General features: G+C 38.5%; 1 protein-coding gene across 1 annotated transcript in view; it reads right to left on the minus strand.

The window, feature by feature from the left end:
- The window catches only part of USH2A (usherin), a 739,358-nt gene that overhangs the window by 96,295 nt on the left and 622,078 nt on the right, over positions 1-20,985 (minus strand). The window contains exons 58-60 of the mRNA XM_030302386.1: positions 17,104-17,262; positions 15,486-15,648; positions 1,399-1,753 (exon numbers count right to left, since the gene is read on the minus strand). Of these exons, the coding sequence (XP_030158246.1) occupies positions 1,399-1,753; positions 15,486-15,648; positions 17,104-17,262 (677 nt within the window). The remainder of the gene's footprint in view (positions 1-1,398; positions 1,754-15,485; positions 15,649-17,103; positions 17,263-20,985) is intronic.

Consider the following 20,985-nt stretch of genomic DNA (forward strand, 5'->3'; position numbering starts at 1 on the left):
GACATTTTGATGGATGTTATATTTCTATAAGATAATCCTCATGTATATTGGGCCGCCTCAATTAGCGGTATAGAAACATGGTCTGCTCTTTGAAAATAATACTTTAGGCTGTCTCTTCACTTTTTAAGAGAGGTTTTCATATTTACCAAGGTCTTGGCACATTTTGAAAACTGTATGTATTTAACTACTAAGACCACAAGTTTCATCTTCTCCATGAAGCCTCTTCAGTATGAGGGTTTCCTGCTGGCCTTTCGGAGCATTTCTTGACTAACACTTTTGTATATAATATTCTTTCTTATATTGTGGTTTATGGCTAGGAGATGGTGGAGTTTGGGATCTGAATCCTGGTGTCGTGGATATTACAGGCTATAATTCACTACTTTTCTCAGATTTTTCTTATGTTCAATTCTCATCTCTGCGGTAGTTATAAACGAGAATGCTCCCTGATAAAAGAACCATCCTGTTTCCATTTCTTTCTCCCATAGAACATTAAGCTATGTCAGATTTAAAGAAAGATCTCAGAAGATACTGGGTGAACTCAATTAAACTGTGCTATGGGCCAGAGGTGATCAACCCAGAAAAATCACCACTGAGTTATAGTGCATGTGATATCTACAGCTATGTTATCCAGATAGATAGATCTAGAAATTTAACTTTCTTTTTTCTCAAGGAGACAGTCATACCACATGTATCTATATCTGTATCTGTATCTGAATCTGTATCCGTATCTTTTTCTATCTGTATCAGTATATATACCCATATTTTTCTATATCTATATCTGTATTTATATCTGTATCCTTTATCTGTATCTATCCTATATCTGTCTAATTTCATCGGTGCCTCATCCCCATGAGCTATACAGAGACACATTTTTTTTTTAATTTTTTTTTTCCACGTTTATTTATTTTTGGGACAGAGAGAGACAGAGCATGAACGGGGGAGGGGCAGAGAGAGAGGGAGACACAGAATCGGAAACAGGCTCCAGGCTCTGAGCCATCAGCCCAGAGCCCGACGCGGGGCTCGAACTCACGGACCGCGAGATCGTGACCTGGCTGAAGTCTGACGCTTAACCGACTGTGCCACCCAGGCGCCCCTATACAGAGACACATTTAGTATCCCCATTTCATGGATTTGGAAATCACACAGAGAAAGATTCATTTAATTGCTTGAGGTAATAACAAATTAACTGTGGCCTGCAAACTGGTCTCCAATATCCCTTAGACTCAGTTCAGTATCTTATCCCTCCTTATGACTACATTGCTCTTTTTCACATGTGAAAGATTTTAATGTATTTAAGCTCTAACTGAAGAAAAACAATAAGCTGGATAAAAAAAATAAATTTCAACATATTAATCAGATAATCTAAGTATCTGTTATTCTTTCTTTCTAAGTTCTTACCATCACGGTGAAAGCATGCACAGTAGAGATGTTAAATGTAGAATCATCTGGTCTCTCTTGGTAGATCACATGGTACTGGGAGATAATGCCATTGGGGGATCGTGGCTCTGTCCAGTTCAGCAGAACTGAATGAGCACTGGTGGCTTGTGCCCAAGGTGCTGGCAGATCTTGAGGTGGGGCTTCCAGAGTCCGTGCCGATGACCACAGACTCTCCACTGAGCCCTTGGAGTTGTGGGCTCTGACCCGATATTCATAGAATGTGAAAGGCATCAGAGTATCTGAAGCATCGGTGAATTCAAGGGCTCCTTCTGACCAGACAAACAAAAGGGACTCTGCTTCGATGCCGGCAAGACGTCTGAAAGGAAGCCAGAAAGGCAATCAGGAACAGCTGCACATTTCAAAAGACGTTTGCACATAGACTAAGAAACTGCATTTCAGGGGCGCCCAGGTGGCCCAGTCGGTTAAGCATCAGACTTCAGCTCAGGTCATGATCGCACAGCTCGTGAGTTCGGGCCCCACATCAGGCTTTGCGCTGACAGCTCAGAGCCTGGAGCCTGCTTCGGATTCTGTGTCTCCCTCTCTCTCTGCCCCTCCCCCGTTCATGCTCTGTCTCTCTCTGTCTCAAAAATAAATAAACATTAAAAAAATAAAAAAAATAAAAGAAATTGCATTTCAGAAAAATTTATCAGCTCAACTGTCCCTTTCTGGTGTCCCAATGAAGACCAGATGAAAGAATATGCAAGAGGACTGGCTCGATATCATTTTTTAAATGTAGGTTTTATATATATTTGGCTAATCATAAAGAATGCATATATTTCATAGAAAACATGTAAAATACAGAAGAAATAAAAACATTTAAACAGTGTAACACCGCCCATAATTATGTCTTGTCATATTACATTAGAAATGTTTCCTTCAAAAAATTGCACATGGAATATGCAGAAACACATACATTATTTAAAAACTTAAAAAAATCAGAAGCGTACACGTAAGCACTATTAACACATGTAAAAATTCTTTTTGGATCTCTATATGTTTATGTACATGTGTGCAAGTGTATGTATGTGTACATGCAGGTACATGGCCCAATTTAATTTTTTGCACAACTGGAAATTACACCATATACAATTATTAAAAGTTGATATTATTGGGAATTCTGACCCTTCTGTGGTAGACGGATTGCACTAAGTATCCTGATTTGTCTCCCTGTATCCCCATGTCTATTGCTAATGTGCTCTCAAGCTCCTCTAAACATGGCCATGGGACTCTCGTTGGTCAATAGGACAGCAGCAAATATGATGCATGCGGAGACCTGGAAAGTGTTTGCACGCTGAGGTTGACCCCCTTGCCGCTCGTGGAACCGCAAGATCTTCATGCAAAAAAGCCCGGGCTAGCACACTGAAGGATGAGACTGATGAGGCGAAGCCATGGTTCTTATTCTCTTCCACCTGGTACAATGTGATTTTGCACCTGCTTCCAGGATATTTAAAACACATATATTTTTTAAAATTTTAATTAACTAATTTATTTATTTAGGAAGAGAGAGAGAGAGCACACCCAAGCAAGCAGGGGAAAGGCAGAGAGAGAGGGAGAGACACAATCTCAGCCAGGTCCTGCACTGTCAGCACAGAGCCTGACATGGGGCTCGAACCCATCAACCGTGAGAACATGACCCGAGCTGAAATCAACAGTCAGATGCTCAACTGACTAAGCCACCCAGGTGCTCCTAAAACATATTTAAAATTCATTTCCTGCATCTCATGTATTTTATCTTCCTTTGAATTTTCTCTTCTTTAATTAAGCCATAACCCTTCAAAGTAAGGACCAATCTTTCTTGTAGTGATCAACAAACCTTTACTGAGCACTTAATATACACCATGCCTTGTACCAGGGGCAAAGGTACAAAGATTGTACACATTCCTTTCCTGAAGGAACTTAGGCCCCTAAAGGAACTCATAGCTGAGTGGAGAAGATTGAGCTAAATGAAAATTAATGAAAATAACATGATAAATTATGTAATATCAATTTGCTCTAGAGATCTTTAAAGGGCAAAAGTCAAATTCCTATTAGATGTCTTTTCCAAGACCTAGTAAAATGCAGAGTATGCTCAAAAAATTCTTTCAACTGCCTGAGAAAGGGATTGTTTAGTCCCATCAATAGATATTACTGCTGTGAAAACGAAGGCAAACTATTTCGGTACTCAATATATAGAGCATTAAACATCTGAGTAGGAGAAATGGAATTGTCAGTTAGTATGGCCCCAGATATCTGATATTTCATTTGGAACAGTTATTTGCTCATCTGAATGTAAAACCATGATGCAAAAATAAATAAATAAATAAATAAATAAATAAATAAATAAATACATAAATACATAAATAAATAAATAAAAATAAGTAAAATCATGACGCAGACCTAATCGGAAGGGGAAGTTCCTGAGGAATCATGGACCATTCGGTCTATTTCTGTGTGCCCAGCATCTAGCTCAGTAAATTCAATACTTTTTTTTTAATGAATGGCCACAACACACGTAATTCCATGGTTGTCTGCACTTTCGCCTCATCTCTATTAACTCTTTTACTTACTAGGTTGGGGAAGAATGTACCAAAGAGATGAACCTCTCCTACTTAGCTTCTACTCTGTAGTAGAGAGAGACTGATGGATAGAGCAGTATTTTCCAGGCCGTTAGGAGTATTTAATGAACATCCTCTTCAGATGCCAGGATACTCACATGCTGCCATATCAGATTAGCCATCAACACGGAAAGGGTTATTAAGACAAAGTAAATGACAGTACCTCTCACAAAAAGGCAGGGTATTTAAAATACTCGGCTTTGGGAATTTGAGGACCCTCAAGTGGATCAATCACAATGACCTAAGCACGAGCAATGACAAGCCTCCCGCTGGAGGCTACAGAGGCTTCCGAGATGCCACTCAGTGACCTGCAATTATGGTCGGCAACCCACCTCATTATTCCTCGCCACCATGCGTGGGCCAGATTCTGCACTCAGTGTAGGTTTGCGGGGTTTGGCCTTTGTACTTGCTGCAGATACTAGGCACCAGGTGTGTCATTGGGAGGGATCCATTCTAATGAGGACCACAGGGCTCACAGCCAAGGACTCCCCTCAGTGAGTTTTTAAAAGGTGTTTGCAAGGAACATAATACAGCAAACAAACATAAACTTCTACCGGGAAGTAAGATTTTCTGTTTTGTCTGGCTTCATCCTTTCTATGACGATTCAGTTAATTTTTATTAAATTCTCATGAATCCCCGCATTGAGGTGTGGCCACGGCTGTGACATTCTTTTAAAACATTGCCTGAAAGCGTGACTTTTAAACATCTCTAAGAGGTTAAAAATTATGTTAGCTTCAAGTTTATCCACCAAAGCAGTTACAGGGTGCAGCCTGATGAAGTATTTCTTGCCACTATTGAATACTCAATAAATTAATACTGTGTTGGGGTAAATGCTCCATCTGTGGTGGTAAAAAATAGAATATCTTTATGTCTGAATACACTTGGAACAGAAGAGGTTACGTAGATCACAATTATTCCTAATTCATGTAGGATTTAGGCTTCAACTAACTGGAAGTGTTTCCTCCTAAACAGTCTGTGTTTAGGGAAATCACATTTTCAGTCTTCCCAAATAGCCAAACGGTTATTCTATGCTTAAACTCATTTGGGAGATACTTCAATTATGCTCTTTTCCAACTACAGTTAATTTAATGTTGTTTAACACTAAGAAGAAAACCAAAATAACTATGAAAACTAGGAACTACATATTTTATTTTTTTTTTATTTTTTATTTTTTTCAACGTTTATTTATTTTTGGGACAGAGAGAGACAGAGCATGAACGGGGGAGGGGCAGAGAGAGAGGGAGACACAGAATCGGAAACAGGCTCCAGGCTCTGAGCCATCAGCCCAGAGCCTGACGCGGGGCTCGAACTCACGGACCGCGAGATCGTGACCTGGCTGAAGTCGGACGCTTAACCGACTGCGCCACCCAGGCGCCCCTACATATTTTATTTTAAAGAATATATTTATTTTGAGAGACAGAGACAGAGAAAGAAAGAGCATGCATGCGAGCGGGGGAGGGGTAGGGAGAGAGAGAGAGAGAGAGAGAGAGAGAGAGAGAGAGAGAATCCCAAGCAGGCTCTAAGTTGTCAGTACAGAGTCCCATGAAGGGTTTGATTCCAGAAACTGTAAGATCATGACCTGAGCTGAAATCAGGAGCTGGACGCTCAACCAACTGAGCCACCAGCACCCTAGGCACCATATTAAAAAAAAAAAAAAAAAATTAATGTTTATTTATTTTTAGGAGAGAGAGAGACAGAATGCAAGTTGGGGAGGGGCAAAGAGAGAGGGAGACACAGAATCTGAAGCAGGCTCCAGGCTCTGAGCTGTCAGCACAGAGCCTGGTGCGGGGCTTGAACTCTCAAATCACGACCTGAGCTGAAATCAAGACTGGGACACTCAAACAACTGAGCCACCCAGGCACCCCAGGAACCATATATTTTAAAGGAGATTCATACTTATATTTTCTTAATGTAGTATATCACCTTTAAAGAGAAACATCCTAACCCTCATTCTCTGCCAACAATTCTCAGGACTTGTCTTTAAAAACAACTAAAGCAAAACCCTATAACTCAGTTTATTTCTCACAGCAATTTAGTATTATGAAACTGCCACCCTCATCTCATGAAGAATAACAAGAATGTTGATTTAAATATAAAACCCCAGGGGCACCTCGGTGGCTACATTGGTTGAGCCTCCGACTTTGACTCAGGTCATGATTTCATGGTTCCTGGGTTTGAGCCCCGTGTTGGGCTCTGTGCTGACAGCTCAGAGCCTGGAGTCTGCTTTGGATTGTCTCCCTCTCTCTCTGTATTGTCTCCTCCCTCTTCCACTCACACTATGTTTCTGTCTCTCAAAAATAAATAAACATTAAAATCAAAATAATAAATAAATATAAAACCCCAAATACCTGTAGTCAGAGAAGATAGATCGTAGGTCCAGGCCTACAACCACCTGATTAGATGACCTTGGGAAAAACTCACCTGTGCTCTCTAGTTTCCATTTCACTTTGTAAGCTAGAGTTAATAACCTTATGCAGGAAATGGAAACACAGGTGATTTATAAAATGCCATGTGAATGTTGAATCAACCAGCATTGTGGAGTGAGTGGATACTCTGGTGTGGGGGAGGAGACATCAAAGATCATCCACAAATGTTAAGACTTAATCCCATTTAAAACATTAATGATTTACCGTGCAATTGGCCCGTGCTTACTGCTGCAGCTTAATGTTCCAGACTTCCTTTTTTTCTAAACGTTTACTTATTTATTTTGAGAGAGAGAGAGGGAGAGAGAGAGAGAGCGCATGGGGGAGGGGCAAAGAGAGAGGGAGAGAGAGAATCCCAAGCAGGCTCTGAGCTGACAGTGCATAACCCAACATGGGGCTTGATCCCATGACTTGAGCCTAAATCAAGAGTTGGACACTTAACTGACTGAGCCACCCAGGTGCCCCTTCATGTTCCAGATTTCAATTCTATTTTATATTCCACTCATAATCAAATGCTTGCCTATAGTTCTTTTATATTCCATGATTGTTCAGGCTTCTGTGGCTTTGATATGCTAATCCTGTTCTTCAGTGCCTTGCTCCATACTCTTTTCTTCCTCCCCCTTCTATAGGCTAACTTCAATTCATCTTAAAAAAAAATTTTTTTTAATGTTTATTTACTTTTGAGAGAGAGACACACACAGAGGCATGAGTGGGGGAGGGGCAGAGAGAGAGGGAGACACAGAATCTGAAGCAGGCTCCCCCAACACGGGGCTCAAACTCACAAACTGCGAGATCATGACCTGAGCCGAAGTCAGATGCTTACCAACTGAGCCACCCAGGCGCCCCTCCAATTCATCTTTTAAAGCTCCACCAGAGTACTTTCTCTAGGAAGTCTTTCCTTTGCTTCTCTCTCAAGTAGAATTATCGCATCCTCCTATGTGTTAAGTCTTTTCTTTATTGATTCACTTGTCACACTATTCTGTAATATAATTTCTTTTTTTCTATCTTTTATACCATACTACAAGCTCCTTGAAGGCAAAGAATCTCTCTTACTTATCTATATATTCTCAGCACCTAGGGAAGCATGGCACACTATATTAAACAATAAATATTATTTTTGAGCAATGACTGGATGACTGGTTGACAAGAAGAGACCAAAATTCTGTGAAACCTGCCAACTAGAAAAAATGTGCCTGTTATTAAGTTGTCTCTGAGCAACAACCCTATCCTTCTATATTTGGCTTTTTGAGAGTGGAGCCAGGACTATACGATGGCATTTCTGCTTTGCCGGCTGATTCTGTTGGGCTAGGCCAACAGGGGGCGCCAGAGGAAGATCAGAAAGCTGAAAGGAAAAAGGAACCGGCTCCTTCCTCTTTGCTTCCTGTTTGCATGCTGATTAGGTAAGCATCACTTTAGCAAGGATTTTTCACCCCGAAAGTAACAAATCCTTCCTCCCTACAAGAAGTTTGTGTATGAACTTTTAATAACACTTGGAAAAACAGCTTCATCTCATGCCTCCTCCCCAGACACCTGCATCAGCTGGAAGCAGCCTCCTCAGCTGTCTGGATCCCAGCATCGGGGTGTCCCCCTCTAACTTCTGAGTTTTAAGAATTTTAGCTGCCTCGCTTGGTTCCCTCAATCCCGAGGGTAGTTGCTGTTTCCTTGTTGTAGCCACCTGCATGATATCTTTGAGTTCACTTTTTAACCTTTCAACTACCCGGTTAACAAATTTACAACTAGTTAACAATTATTTATGTTAAATTCTTTCAGTTAAAATGACTGTCGAGGTTAATGGTGCCTGGGTGGCTCAGTCAGTTGAGCACTGGACTCCTGATTTTGGCTCAGGTCATGATGCCAGGGTCGTGAGATTGAGCCCCTCATTGGGCTCTGCACTGAGAATGGAGCCTCTTAAGATTCTCTCTGTCTCTGTCTCTGTCTCTGTCTCTCTCTCTGTGTCCCCTCCCATTTAGAGAGTGCTGTGTCTCTAAATGAAAATAATAAAAAAGCCTGTAGTGGTTTCTCTTTCCCAAGCAGAACTTGACTGCAATAGAGAGTGATGATGATGTTCACAGAGAGAGAGAGAGATAGGAAAATCATAGACAGGGTGGTGCTAGATTTGCATCTGGACTAACTGAATTTCCTATTTTGTCTTTATCACACCATATTATACATTCATTGTGAAAAGTAATTAGAAACTATGGATGAGCAAAAAACCCCCAAAAACAAAAACCAAACAACAACAACAACGCAAGTGCAGGCAGTTCCCAACTTATGATGGCTCAACTTACAATTTTTCAACTTTATGATGATGTGAAAGTGATAAGCATTCTGTCGAAGTTGCACTTCAAATTCTGAATTTCGATCTCTTCCCGGGCTAGCAGTATGCTGGAGGATGGTCTTTCAGAATTGGGGGTACGGCAGCGAGTGGCAGCTCGCGGTCAGCCACACCATCACAGAGTAAACAACTGCATACTTACAATCCTGTTGTACCCATACGGCCATTCTGTTTTACATTTTCAGTACAGTGTTCGATAAATTACATGAGATGTTCAACACTTTATTATATACCGCAGGCTTTGTGTTAGCTGATTTTGCCCAACTATAGGCTAATGTAAGTGTTCTGAGCACATCTAAAATAGGCGAGGCTAAACCATGATGCTTGGTACGTTCGGTATTAAATGCATTTTTGACTGATAGTATTTTCAACTTACAATGGGTTTATTGGGATGTAATCCCTTCGTAAGTCCAGGAAGATCTGTATTTGAAAGGATTGTGCTTAACCTATCGCTGGGAGATAAGCATAGTTAACTTTTTTTTGTTTGTATTAAGCATTCTAGACATTTTTTATACACATATATGTAAAAAAAAATTCTATGTATTTAAGGAAAAACAGACTCATACTAGACACACTGTTGTGCAATCTGCTTCATTTATTATCAGGAATCTTCTTCCTTGTCCTTAAATATCTGTAACTGCCAGATTCATCTTCCTAAAACATGGTACATCTTCTTTTTATTTAAAAATTTTTTTAATGTTTACTTATTTTTGGGGAGTGGGAGTGGGAGAGTGGGAGCAAGGGAGAAGCAGAAAAAGGGAGACACAGAATCCAAAGCAGCCTCCAGGGTCTGAGCTGTCAGCACAGAGCCTGATGTGGGGCTCCAACCCAAAGACCATGAGATCATGACCCGAGCTGGAGTTGGATGCTTAACCCACTGAGCCACCCAGGCGCCCTCAGCATGGTACATCTTTATTGTACATCTAGGATGACTTCCCACTTTTATCATGCTTGATGTTTAACATAGAATGTTCACATACATTATTTCATTTAATTCTTACAAAATTCTAGGGTGTTATTCTCTATGTTTATTAACCTAACTTTACATAAAAATGAAACTTGGGGATTATAGTGACATACCCAAGGTCACATAACCAGTAAGTGGTGGACCCAGAGCCTGGAAGCCATACCTTATTTCTGTCGACCAATGCCACGCTCTGTCCACTTTATCAGATTGTTTCTTTTACCACAAACTTACAATGGCTTACATTACCTCCAAATAAAAAATCTAAATTCCTTAGCCTGGTATTCCAAGTCTTCTAAAATCTACCATCAAACTGTCAAAATTTACCCTACAAATAACAAAGGCTCCAGCCAAGCCTGATCATTACTTGAACACTATGCTTTCAGCACTGGGAATTTTGTTCATTCTATTAATATCATTCACAAGAGACATCTTTGCCATCAGGCTCTGCTTGTTAAAATCCTCTCTACTATAAATGAAACAGAATACAAAGTCCTGAAATGGACCAGATGATAGCAGGGAATTTTGTACAGGTGGCATTTCAAGTCAGTGAGGTATAAAACAATGTTGACAAACTAGTTTTTTTTTAAATAAATGCATAAATTTCTTGTCTCATTCTTTAAAACAAAATCAAGTCTACACTTAGATATAATGAGTAGAACCTGTAAAGTTGCTGGAAGAAATAATTGATGTGTTATTTTAATATGATCATTAAAGGGAGAATTTCCTTACTATATAAAGAGCATAGACAAATTAATGAGAAACAAAAAAAGACAATAATCTAAGGGTGCATAATATATAATACACACACATACAAATAGCAGGTAAATATTTAAAATAAATGAATAACTTCACTTATAATGACCAAAATTTTAATTAAAACAGTAATAACATGCCATTTAAAATACTGAACTGGCAAAGATTTGAAAAATTGATCAGACCCACTATTGACAGCAGTTTTCAGAGTTAAAAACCTTATATACCATTTTTAGAGATAATTTAGCAAACTCTAAAAATTTTAAATGTACAAAATTTGACCCTGCACTTCTAGTACTAAGAATAATCCTTCACATGCTTATTGTACAGGTGTTTTTTGAAAATTGCTGCTGTAATGAAAACTTGGAAATCACCTATTTTGCCATCGGTAGAAGACTGGTTAAAATATAGTTGAGTCATTAAGAGAAATGAGGTGTGTGTGTGTGTGTGTGTGTGAGCAGACAAATGCCCTAAAGAAAATTGCAGAACAGCATGAACAATATGATTCCTTTTATGTAAGGGAAACTATAAAAAAGAAAGCAGAAATATTTTGTATAGTAAAATTAACAGTATTTACTTTTATTGATAGAAATTTTATATGCCTTGGGTAAGTCATAGAGAAAGGATAAATAATCTTTGTAATATTCTGTCTGGTTAAAACTTTTTCCAACCAAACTATTTCTAATAATCACCACTAAATTTTTATTTTTTAAAGTGTTTATTTATTTATTTTTGAGACAAAGGGAGTATGAGCTGGGGAGAGGCAGAAAGAGAGGGAGCCAGGTTCTCAAGCAGGTTCCGCTCTGTCAGCACAGAGCCTGATGCAGGGCTTGAACTTATGAATTGAGAGATCATGACCCGAGTTGAAACCAAGAGTTGGATGCTTAATTGACTGAACCACCAAGGCGCCCCATAAATTTTTATTTTGTAAGGCCAAGTCCCAATGACATCAACTTCATCCATGAATGAATGAAGTCTTCTCTAAATATTCCAGACAAAAAGAATCTTTCTCTCTTATAAACTTTCTGGTAAATATTTATATTTTTCACATTATATTTCTCTTTTTCTGTTTGTTTGCTTAAATTTATATCTCCTATAATAGTAAAAGTTCTTCATAACAGGGCTCAGATCTCACAGTAGATATGAACGTATGTATGTATGTATGTATCTATCATCTATCTCTCTATTTATCTGTCATCTATTTCCATCTCCATATCTATCTTTCCACACAAAATGAATTGACTGCATTAAAGTTCCTTCACTTTTAAGTCAATACACTCTTTTCTTAGTTTACTCAATCAGTTTAATTATCCATTCTAGAAAATTATTATTTGTGGTTCCCTGCTTGGAATATTCTTCAATATTATCCATCCATCCAAACTACCTTAGGTTTTATCCTTCAAAACCTTACTATTTAAATACTCAGAAGGGGTGCTCGTTATCCATTTTGACTTTTACAGTCCAAGATACTGTATATATATTTTTCTTATTGCACATCGATCAACCTTTGTACTTCTTTAAAGAGATGGTTTATGAGAATAAACCTGATGCAATTTTGTCTTTATTAAAATGGAAGCGCCTGGTGGGAGGTCATTTTATTAAGTGTTTTGTAGAGTCCTAAGAAAAAAAGTATTTGGTGGATTTTGTAGATGGAAGTCGGATTTTGTAGCTGGATTTTGCCATTTACAAAGTTATAAGATAAAGGGGGAATACTGAAAAATCTTTATTATACAATCCAAATGTACTATGAGGAGAAAGCAACTGCCCAAGATGGCCTTGTCTATACTCTATCAGTAAACAGTTTGCAAAAACGCTAACATTAATGTTGTCCCTACTGTGGGAATCCCTTTTGTAGCTCACATTCGTCAACAAAGTAGCCTAAATAAAATAAAAAAAGTAACAGGTAAACTGAACAGAAGCAATTGCATTAATAATCATATCCTTCCTAGGTTATTTTGTTTTGTTTTGTCCAGTCATCAACATCCCTTTATGAGCACAGACACTTTTTAATAGGATGATATCTAGAGACGGTCTCTAAACAATAGAAGGAAATTACTGAGGGGACGTGCTTTAGGGAGTTGGAGAGAGCAGAGTGACAAGTATTTTCAAAATGGGATTGGCAAGTTGGCTTCCTGCAATTTAATGAAAATATCTGCATAGGCCAAACCCTGTCTTTGGTTTGAGTTAAATGTATTTCCTTTGGTGGCGATAGAAGAAAGAGGAGGCAAATGATGAAGCAGAAATTACATGCCATAACCTCCCCAGAAATACTGCAGGCTTGTGGCTATAACTATATAAGGGGCTCTATGTAGTCCCAGAATGAAAAAGAGCTATGTGTCTACATTCTATTCCTGTCCTTACAAATTTCTGATTTTTTTTTTTGCAGCTATCTAAGAAAAATTTGATATTGTTGTTGTCTAAGCACATTTAAACTTCAGCTGAAATAACCGCCAAGTGATTCATGCCTATGTAGGTGAATATAACGATTGTATCTGGAGCCCCAGTGCGCCATTTTCATTTCACTTTAAATAAAAAACAAAATGTATCTATGTCAGTCAGTGCCCTTCTGCTGTACTCAGAGGTATCAAACAGGCTACAATTATGATTGTGAAGTGATTGTGTCACATTGGAGGAAGGTTTATTGCTTTTGAGTCCGCTAGGCAGTAACACATTCTGTTTCATATTACTCTTTATATCATTGTTTGGCTGTGACTAGAATAATCAAATGCCATCAAATGCTGTCAAATTCAATTTACAGTATTTTTCATTGAAGCGGGCTTTCTGCATTATATTTCCTGTTTTCCCTCTCTAAGGCTGCCATGGAATAGTCACTGTAATCATGAGCTTTATTTACAAAACCAACAGAGTGAAGCCACGTCCTGGTCTATAACAGATACTTTATTTCCCTTTATTCAGAATAGGAATTTGATGTGCTTTTCTCATACAATTAGCATTAAGTAGATGAAAGAAAACTATTCCAAGAGGATGGGTATTTTAGAGCCTGCACTAATGTGCTTAGCGTAAAATGTAAATTCGCATTAGCCATTTTTACGTGTTCATGTGTATTTGAATCAGAAATATTATTCTTCAAATTAATGTTTGCTGAGAAGAAATTTGGCTTGTTTGTCTTGAGCAGTGTCATTTACATAACCAGAAAGGCAATAATACTTTCTCTTCATAATTTTCCTACAAACCCTCACTCATGACTGAAGATTGACCTGTATCAAAGGGTTTCAACACCTAACATTGCAAGAGGATCCTAAGCGAAGTTTCACGATGTATTCAGAGCACAGGACCAAACAGGGGAAGACATGAGATGCTAACAAACGATGTTAGAGTAGGGCTGAGGGTCTGGGAAAGAAGGTGTTTTTCTCTGTTTGCCTGATGTGAATACATTGCTTTTGGAAGGGGTTTTCAGTCTGCAGATCCTTTATGTCTGCTGGTCCCTGCCTTACATGGTGTCCTTTTTGTCTTAGATGGTTAAGTTGTGGACGTCTCCTCCACCCCTAATTCATATGTCAAATTCCAAACTCCCGAGGTGGTGGTGTAAGATGAGGCATTTGGGAAGTGATTGGGACATGAGAGTGGAAACTCATGGTAGGGTGGGTGCCCTCATAAAAGAGACTCACAGAGCTGCCTAGTTGCTTCCACCATGGTGAGGACACAGTGAAATGACAGCTGTCATTTCAAGCATGACATCTGTCAGCACCTTGATTTTGTATTTTCTCAGCTTCCAGAACCGTGAGAAATGCATGTTTGTTGTTTATAAGCCCCCCCCCCCCAGTTGATACCATTTTTGTTATAGCTGCCTGAAGGGACTAAGTCAGACAGCAAACCCTCAGTTGACAGGTTCTTTGTCTCTTTGACTCTGTTTCTGTTTTACTTTTGCCTTTTCTCCTCTCTTTCTTCCTCCTTCGGGGTTGCTCGTTCATTCTCTCCCGCACCCCCATTCTTTCTTTCTTTCCTTCCCATTCTCCCTTCTCCCCCTCTCCCTCTCCTTCTTCTCCTCATTATTCATTACTTATTTAAAGAAAACTTTAATTTAAAACTATGTCTGTGTTGATTGGATGAAGACTGGACCAGGGAGCACAATACACTTCAACCCAGAATGCCTATGGTCTCCTTGTCTTTCCTTCCTTACTCTGTCTCTTCTCTTACCCTCCCCTCCCTCTTTCCTTCTTTTCTTCATTTTAGGTGGATACATTTAACAAATTCTGCACATCGTGGTGAAAAGAAGCTACATTACCATCTACTACATCCCAGTATCATCTAGCCAGTTGAACGGAAACTCATTCCAACAGAAGGGTATCCGCAGAGCTGAGCTGTTCTTTCTGCACACAAAAAGGACCCTGTTTTGAGGATAAAAAGTTTTTCCAGGGGTGCCTGGGTGGCTCAGTCAGTTAAGCATCTGATTCTTGGTCGTGATCCCACGGTTGGTGAGTTTGAGGCCCACATTGGGCTCTGTGTTGACAGCATGGAGCCTACTAGGGATTCTCTCTTGCCTTCTTTCTCTTCCTGTCCCTAAATCCTGCACTCTCACTCTCTCTCACTTTCTCTCTCACTCTCAAAATAAATAAATAAACTTAATTTTTTTTCCAAGCTCCACATAACAGACGATGCAAAATATTAGAATTCTTATTGCAGACATGGTTCCTCCTCTGGGATGACTGTGTTCTCTTGGTCAGTGGGCCTCCAGAGGACCGCTCTATAAGTTCATCAGAGGTAAAGCTGATGTGGACTAAGAGGTCTCATCCTTCAAGCAGGGCTCAAAACAAAAACATCACGTGGTAGCTGTGGCTTTTCCCCTTGGATAATGTGTACAAGCTTCCAGTATGAATTTTAGATCCTAGCACGTGCTCCAAAAACATGAATTCCCACCCATTCCCTTATAGAAACAGAAAATGTATTTGCTTTTACAGCCCTGGAATAGTACACATTTTTCAATAATTTAAAATAATAGTAACAGTCAATGTTACCTGTGAAGAAAGTAGTTGATGATGACTCCATTTGGCTTTTTAGGTGGCATCCATTTAACTTCTATGCAAGCTGGCCCCAATGCCTGAAGAACTGGGGAATTTAGGTCCATTGGGGCTGCTTCAGAAGTCTTGACAAACGTCCCACTGCTAACTCCACAACTTCCTTTAAAAAAAAACCGAGTCCTTTAGTGATTTGTCAAGCGGCGAAAAGAGTTACATATGCATGTAGAAGGGTAAGGAGATCACAGAACTCATGTTAGCTGGACTTTTATATATACACTTGTACACATATTTTAGACTAGTACTATACATCTCTATATAATTTGAATATAGTTATATGTATATATACAATATTATATATATTTTATGTATATTTAAATAAGGAATCATTTCTGGACAATCCATTAAGTAACCACAAGTTTATAGAGGCATAGGCAAGAATACTTATGCTTGTCTGAACTGTGGTTTCTCTAGTTTATTACAGTCATTCTAGCCAGAAAGTGATAATATAGTTGAATACCATAAGTGTGTGCGTGACCTGCACATCTTGTCTATTCTTAAGAATATCTTATTTTTGCCAACACTTCGAAATAATTACCATCTCCCAACACACAGGAATCAAACAATCAATTTGAAGAATATTGTATCTCCACAGCATAGTTTTAGAGACATAGAGATGCAGAAGTTGATTTTGCATTCAAATAAAGAAAACACTGGTTTAAAATAGTCCTATGTTGATTAGCTGAAGACTGGATCAGAGAAAGCAGCATCCTTTAAAACAAAATGCTTTGGTCTGGTTTGTAGAGAGAAGTGGGCAAATGGACTCAAGTTTGGAGATGAGGCAGAGCAAAATCGCAGACCCCTCATTCTAACCAACTCCATGGGAACTGATACTCATTTGGAAATAGAAGTTCCTAAGCACATGTAAGATGGGGTTGCCACCACATGCTGAGTATAAGATCGGGACATCTCTTTAAGGTGAAGCAACATGTTTTATACACCAATACGAGTTACATCTTTTCTTCTCTTATCAATATATGATGTAACATTTGGATGGATGAAGGGACTGAGGGAGGCTCTTCCTCAAGACCACTCAGATAGATGATGATTTCATAGACCACTAGCCTATGCCACAGAACTCAAGGTGACAAGCTGCGTATATGAGATAAGGTTCAGGGAAGCACCATAAAATACGTAAGATTCATTTGAGCGTAACTCAGCTTATAAATAATGCCTCCCCTCACCCCCCAAATAAAACTTAAATAAACCAAACTGAGTACCTTTTCTTGAAAATTTCACAATACTTATTTCGTTTTATATTACCAATGATTCCTTATGTGATCTAGGTGTTTTTCTTTTAAAGGGCCTTATAAAACAAGACTTTGCAAAACCACCATTTTAATATATTTAAATATTCATGATTTAATGTGCAGAAATGCATAATGCTTCACTCAATGGCAGGCTCTGATTTTTCTGGGTAAACAGTCCAGTACAAATAAGAAATGAAATGTTAGTCTTTGTATTTGAATTAAGAATCTATTCCTTTTTAATGAATTTTTTTTTTTCACAAAATGCTTTTTTTATAAAAGCCCAGGACAAGTGTCTGAAAGACTTTCACCATTTTGACACGCTTGTATCCTTATCTCATATTGGGTGAATGGAGCCAAATTTTCCAGAAGGATGGATTGATGATAACCAACAGAGGTGGTCAGAGGTGCCACACTTCCAGCATTGAGTAAGACATTGTACTCCACAGGCATTTGGGGGATAAGGATCCCTTTAAAGAGAGAGAAAGAGAAAACACAAAAGTATGCTATACAAAATGGCCAACAAATATTTGTCTTTTAAAAGCAATGTTCTCTTTAAAATAGTTTAAATTAAGTATTACTGAATGTAGCAATGAACAGTTGCATGAATGTATATTCCAGAAGTAAAACAATGTGTATCACCCATTTTCAAAAACAAATGAAGTGTATATAATTGTTCTATTCAAAGGGATACTCCACAGGCAAATAAAAACAAAAGCACGTTCCACTTCTTAAAAAACACAAGGGAATTAGAAATGGTGTCATATATTTTTGCTAGGCTTACTTACTCTTAAAGTACATAAAAAACCCCACCAGTTTTGCTTGTGACAATAATTTTTCTGTAGGCATTGTGTATGCATCCAGTCTGACACAGATCCTTGACATAATAGCCCATAAAGTACCCAAATCATAGTCTACCTAGAGAATTCCCAGTGCATTAATTATTGAGTCAGGAGGGTCCACTTTGTCAGGGAGACTTATGGACCTAAATACATATGAAATTTGGGTTCAAAAACTGTCATTTTTCACAATGCTTCCTAAAGAAAGAAGGTCTTGTCAGCTTAGCCTCTTCACAATCTAGTCATATAATTAAATGCCTGTAAGTTTTATTTGGTCATGAACAACATGGACTTTTCTTTTTCAAGGAGAGTCTATGAGCCTCGAATGAAGAATATGAGGGAATTTCGCGCTAAGCTTGCTCATTGATCTGATAGCTTATAACATTTGTGGGTTTAATTACTTGCCTTTGTAGTGCTTAAATATGTTTCTCTTGGCTGTAGAAACAATGAAATCAACAGAACAGGACTCAATAACCCTTGAGAAATGAGGTCTAAAAAAATAAAATGAAGGTTTTTTGTAGATATACCCCCAATGTATAAGGAGTGGAAGAGCCAGTAAAAGCCAGAGAAGCTCTCAGGATTTGGTGCAGGATGGATGAAAATAAGGAGTCTCTGAAGGATATATGCATCACAGTCAGGAGTGATGAGTTGTTTCCTGGAAAGATGCTAGATTTCGCTGAACCCAGACTGGGAATTTTTGTTCTAAATTGGCGCATCCTCGTTAAATTATCTTTGTCCTAATAGCTTAAATTACTGCTATTCTATCACCGATTCTTAAATTCTATCTCCAGCTTTATATCTCTCTTGCATTCCAGATTTCTATTTTCAACAGCCTACTTTACAGAGTCCTCAATCTCAACAGGCCTAAAGCAGAATCACTATATTTTCCACTCCCAAACCTATTCTTCTTGGGTTTCCTTTCTGTTTCCCTAAGGCACAGACAGGCCTTAGAGTAAACCCTTAGGGTAAGATTTTTAGAGTAGACCCTGCCTTTTTTTACTCAGTTGCAGCCATAACCCAAACAAGAATAGCCATCTCATTGCAATCCAGTTTTATGCAGGACAGCATACATTATCTAATACTACCAGAATGTCAACTTCATAAAGTCAGGGACTCTGTTCTCCCCAGTGTGGTTCCAACGCCTAGATGTTAGCACAAAGTTGCAGCTCAACAAATGTTGGTTAACTGACTGACTGAATGAATGAAACCTCAGGACAGTATTGTAAAGTAAATTGTATTACCTTTTTTTTTTTTTAATATGAGAAAACCAGGGCTTGGGGGAGTCAAACAATTTGTTCCAGATTGCACATTGATTAATTGGGATAGTCACACTTGAACTCAGGCCCATCTGATACCAAAGCTTATCTCTCTATATTATGCTCTCTCTTGGTAATGAAGATTTGGATTAGGACAACTGGGGGGAAAAGGAGAGGATAATTTTGAGATAACATGGGTGCCCAGAAAGAACAGGTATTGGACACTGATTCAAGGTCTGGGAAAAAAAAAGTGATGGAAAAATTAAAATTCCCACTAATGGAACAAAATTATAGGTGAATATTTAAAGTTCTGAGGAGCAGGTTTCCAAAACTGAACCACACACACCCTGGATGTTTGTGGACTTGTGTTGAAGTATTTTCAAGACAAGGACAAACATGGTACCTCTTCCTGGAATATCAGTTTGACCCATAAAATTTGGGAAATGCGTGGCCCCACTGCCTGAGTGATGGAAACCTGCAGAATCCCACTTTTCCTTGTTCACAAAAATTTGGTATGGGTTTTTCTTCCTAAAAAGGCCCAGACTAGAAAATTATAGGGTTATTGACTGATTAGAACTTTTACTAGTCAGTCATTTTAACTCTAAAGTTACCTCAGAACTAACCATATGACAACAGAAAGAGTTTACACTGACAAAATCAGTGTGTTGAACAAGTCCTACTCATGATGCAATCAAAACACAACTTAATTTTAGTTGTTCACTATTGCTTTAAAATGAATTCATCATGGGTAATCTTCTATAGATACAGGATGAAAATTTGGCTGGGCCCACGTTTCTGCTGAATCTCAAGTAATAGGCATTTCTATGTTATTTTGTTTCCATGAAGAAAAAAGATATCGAGACAAAGATTAATGCCTAGAAAATTCAAATAAATTTATTTTTCTCTTTAATGGCTTCATGAATACACATAATGGGTTTATTTAGAAAAGGTTCTTAAGGCCTAATTCTGAACTGTAAGACAAAACTGGGAATGGTTTTACTGCTTCCAACAAGACTGCTATAATTAAAATGAAGTTTGAGAGTTGATGAAGAGAGTTGATTATAGGGACCATTTGAGACTCTCGGTTCATTAATGGAGAAGGAAAACCTATGTGCTGTATTAGAGGTAGAATAAAGAACAGTATAATCAGGCTTTTTCCCCCCACTAAAAATGTTCTTTGGAGATTGTTGTTCAAAGTAGTAAAAAAGATTGAAGAGCGGATCAGGGACTTTCTCAGTTTGCAGGTGGACACCTCAGCAATAAGATACGTTTATGGAAATTTCCATTCATTCGGAATGGCACAGTATTCTACCTCACATGCTGGGAATTTCTCCTTATTGTTACCCTGACGTAGTCTGTAAAGCAGTGGGGGGGGGGGAAGGTTGCTGTTTGTATCCACATATTTATAATAAAACGAAGACAGAAAGAATTGCCTGGACATTGAACCTAGTATTGGGGTCAGCTTTCTCCAGAGCAACCTAGTATCTTGAAATATAACAGCATATTACTCTTTACCCAAAGAGATTAGTAAAAAACAATTTTTTCCCCTAATGATAAATTATAAAACACACTAAGGTTTGGATGAAGACAAACGCATTGGAATACAATGGCAAATTTGTATGAATCTTTAAGATAAAAAGCAAGACCTTGAAGAAATCACAAGCTTAGGGTAATTGCTTTAGGCTGTTACTAGACCTCCTGGGATTGCATTTTCATTCTTTCTTCTCTGTTTCTAGGGTAGATTTTATAGAAAAGTTTGACAAACACACATTTGAAAAATACTCCATCGTTCATGTTGAACTAGACAAACCACAGAATGGAACGAAACAGATCAAATCCCTCCTCTGCCCTTATTTGTTTCTGATAAGTTACCTAACCTCTATGAACACCGGCCTCTTCATCTCTAAAATGATGATACTCACAGCCATCTCACAAAGAGCTATAAGGATTAAATTAGAAAATGCATGTAAAACATTTTAGTGCTTTCCTACAACATAGAAAATGCTGAATAAATGGCAGACATTTCAGCAAAACAAAACGAAATGGAACAAAATGCAAAACGAAACCCACAACTATGACTCTCAAAGTTTTATGCGTC

Source organism: Lynx canadensis, chromosome F1, assembly GCF_007474595.2.
Source record: "Lynx canadensis isolate LIC74 chromosome F1, mLynCan4.pri.v2, whole genome shotgun sequence".
NCBI lineage: Eukaryota > Metazoa > Chordata > Mammalia > Carnivora > Felidae > Lynx > Lynx canadensis.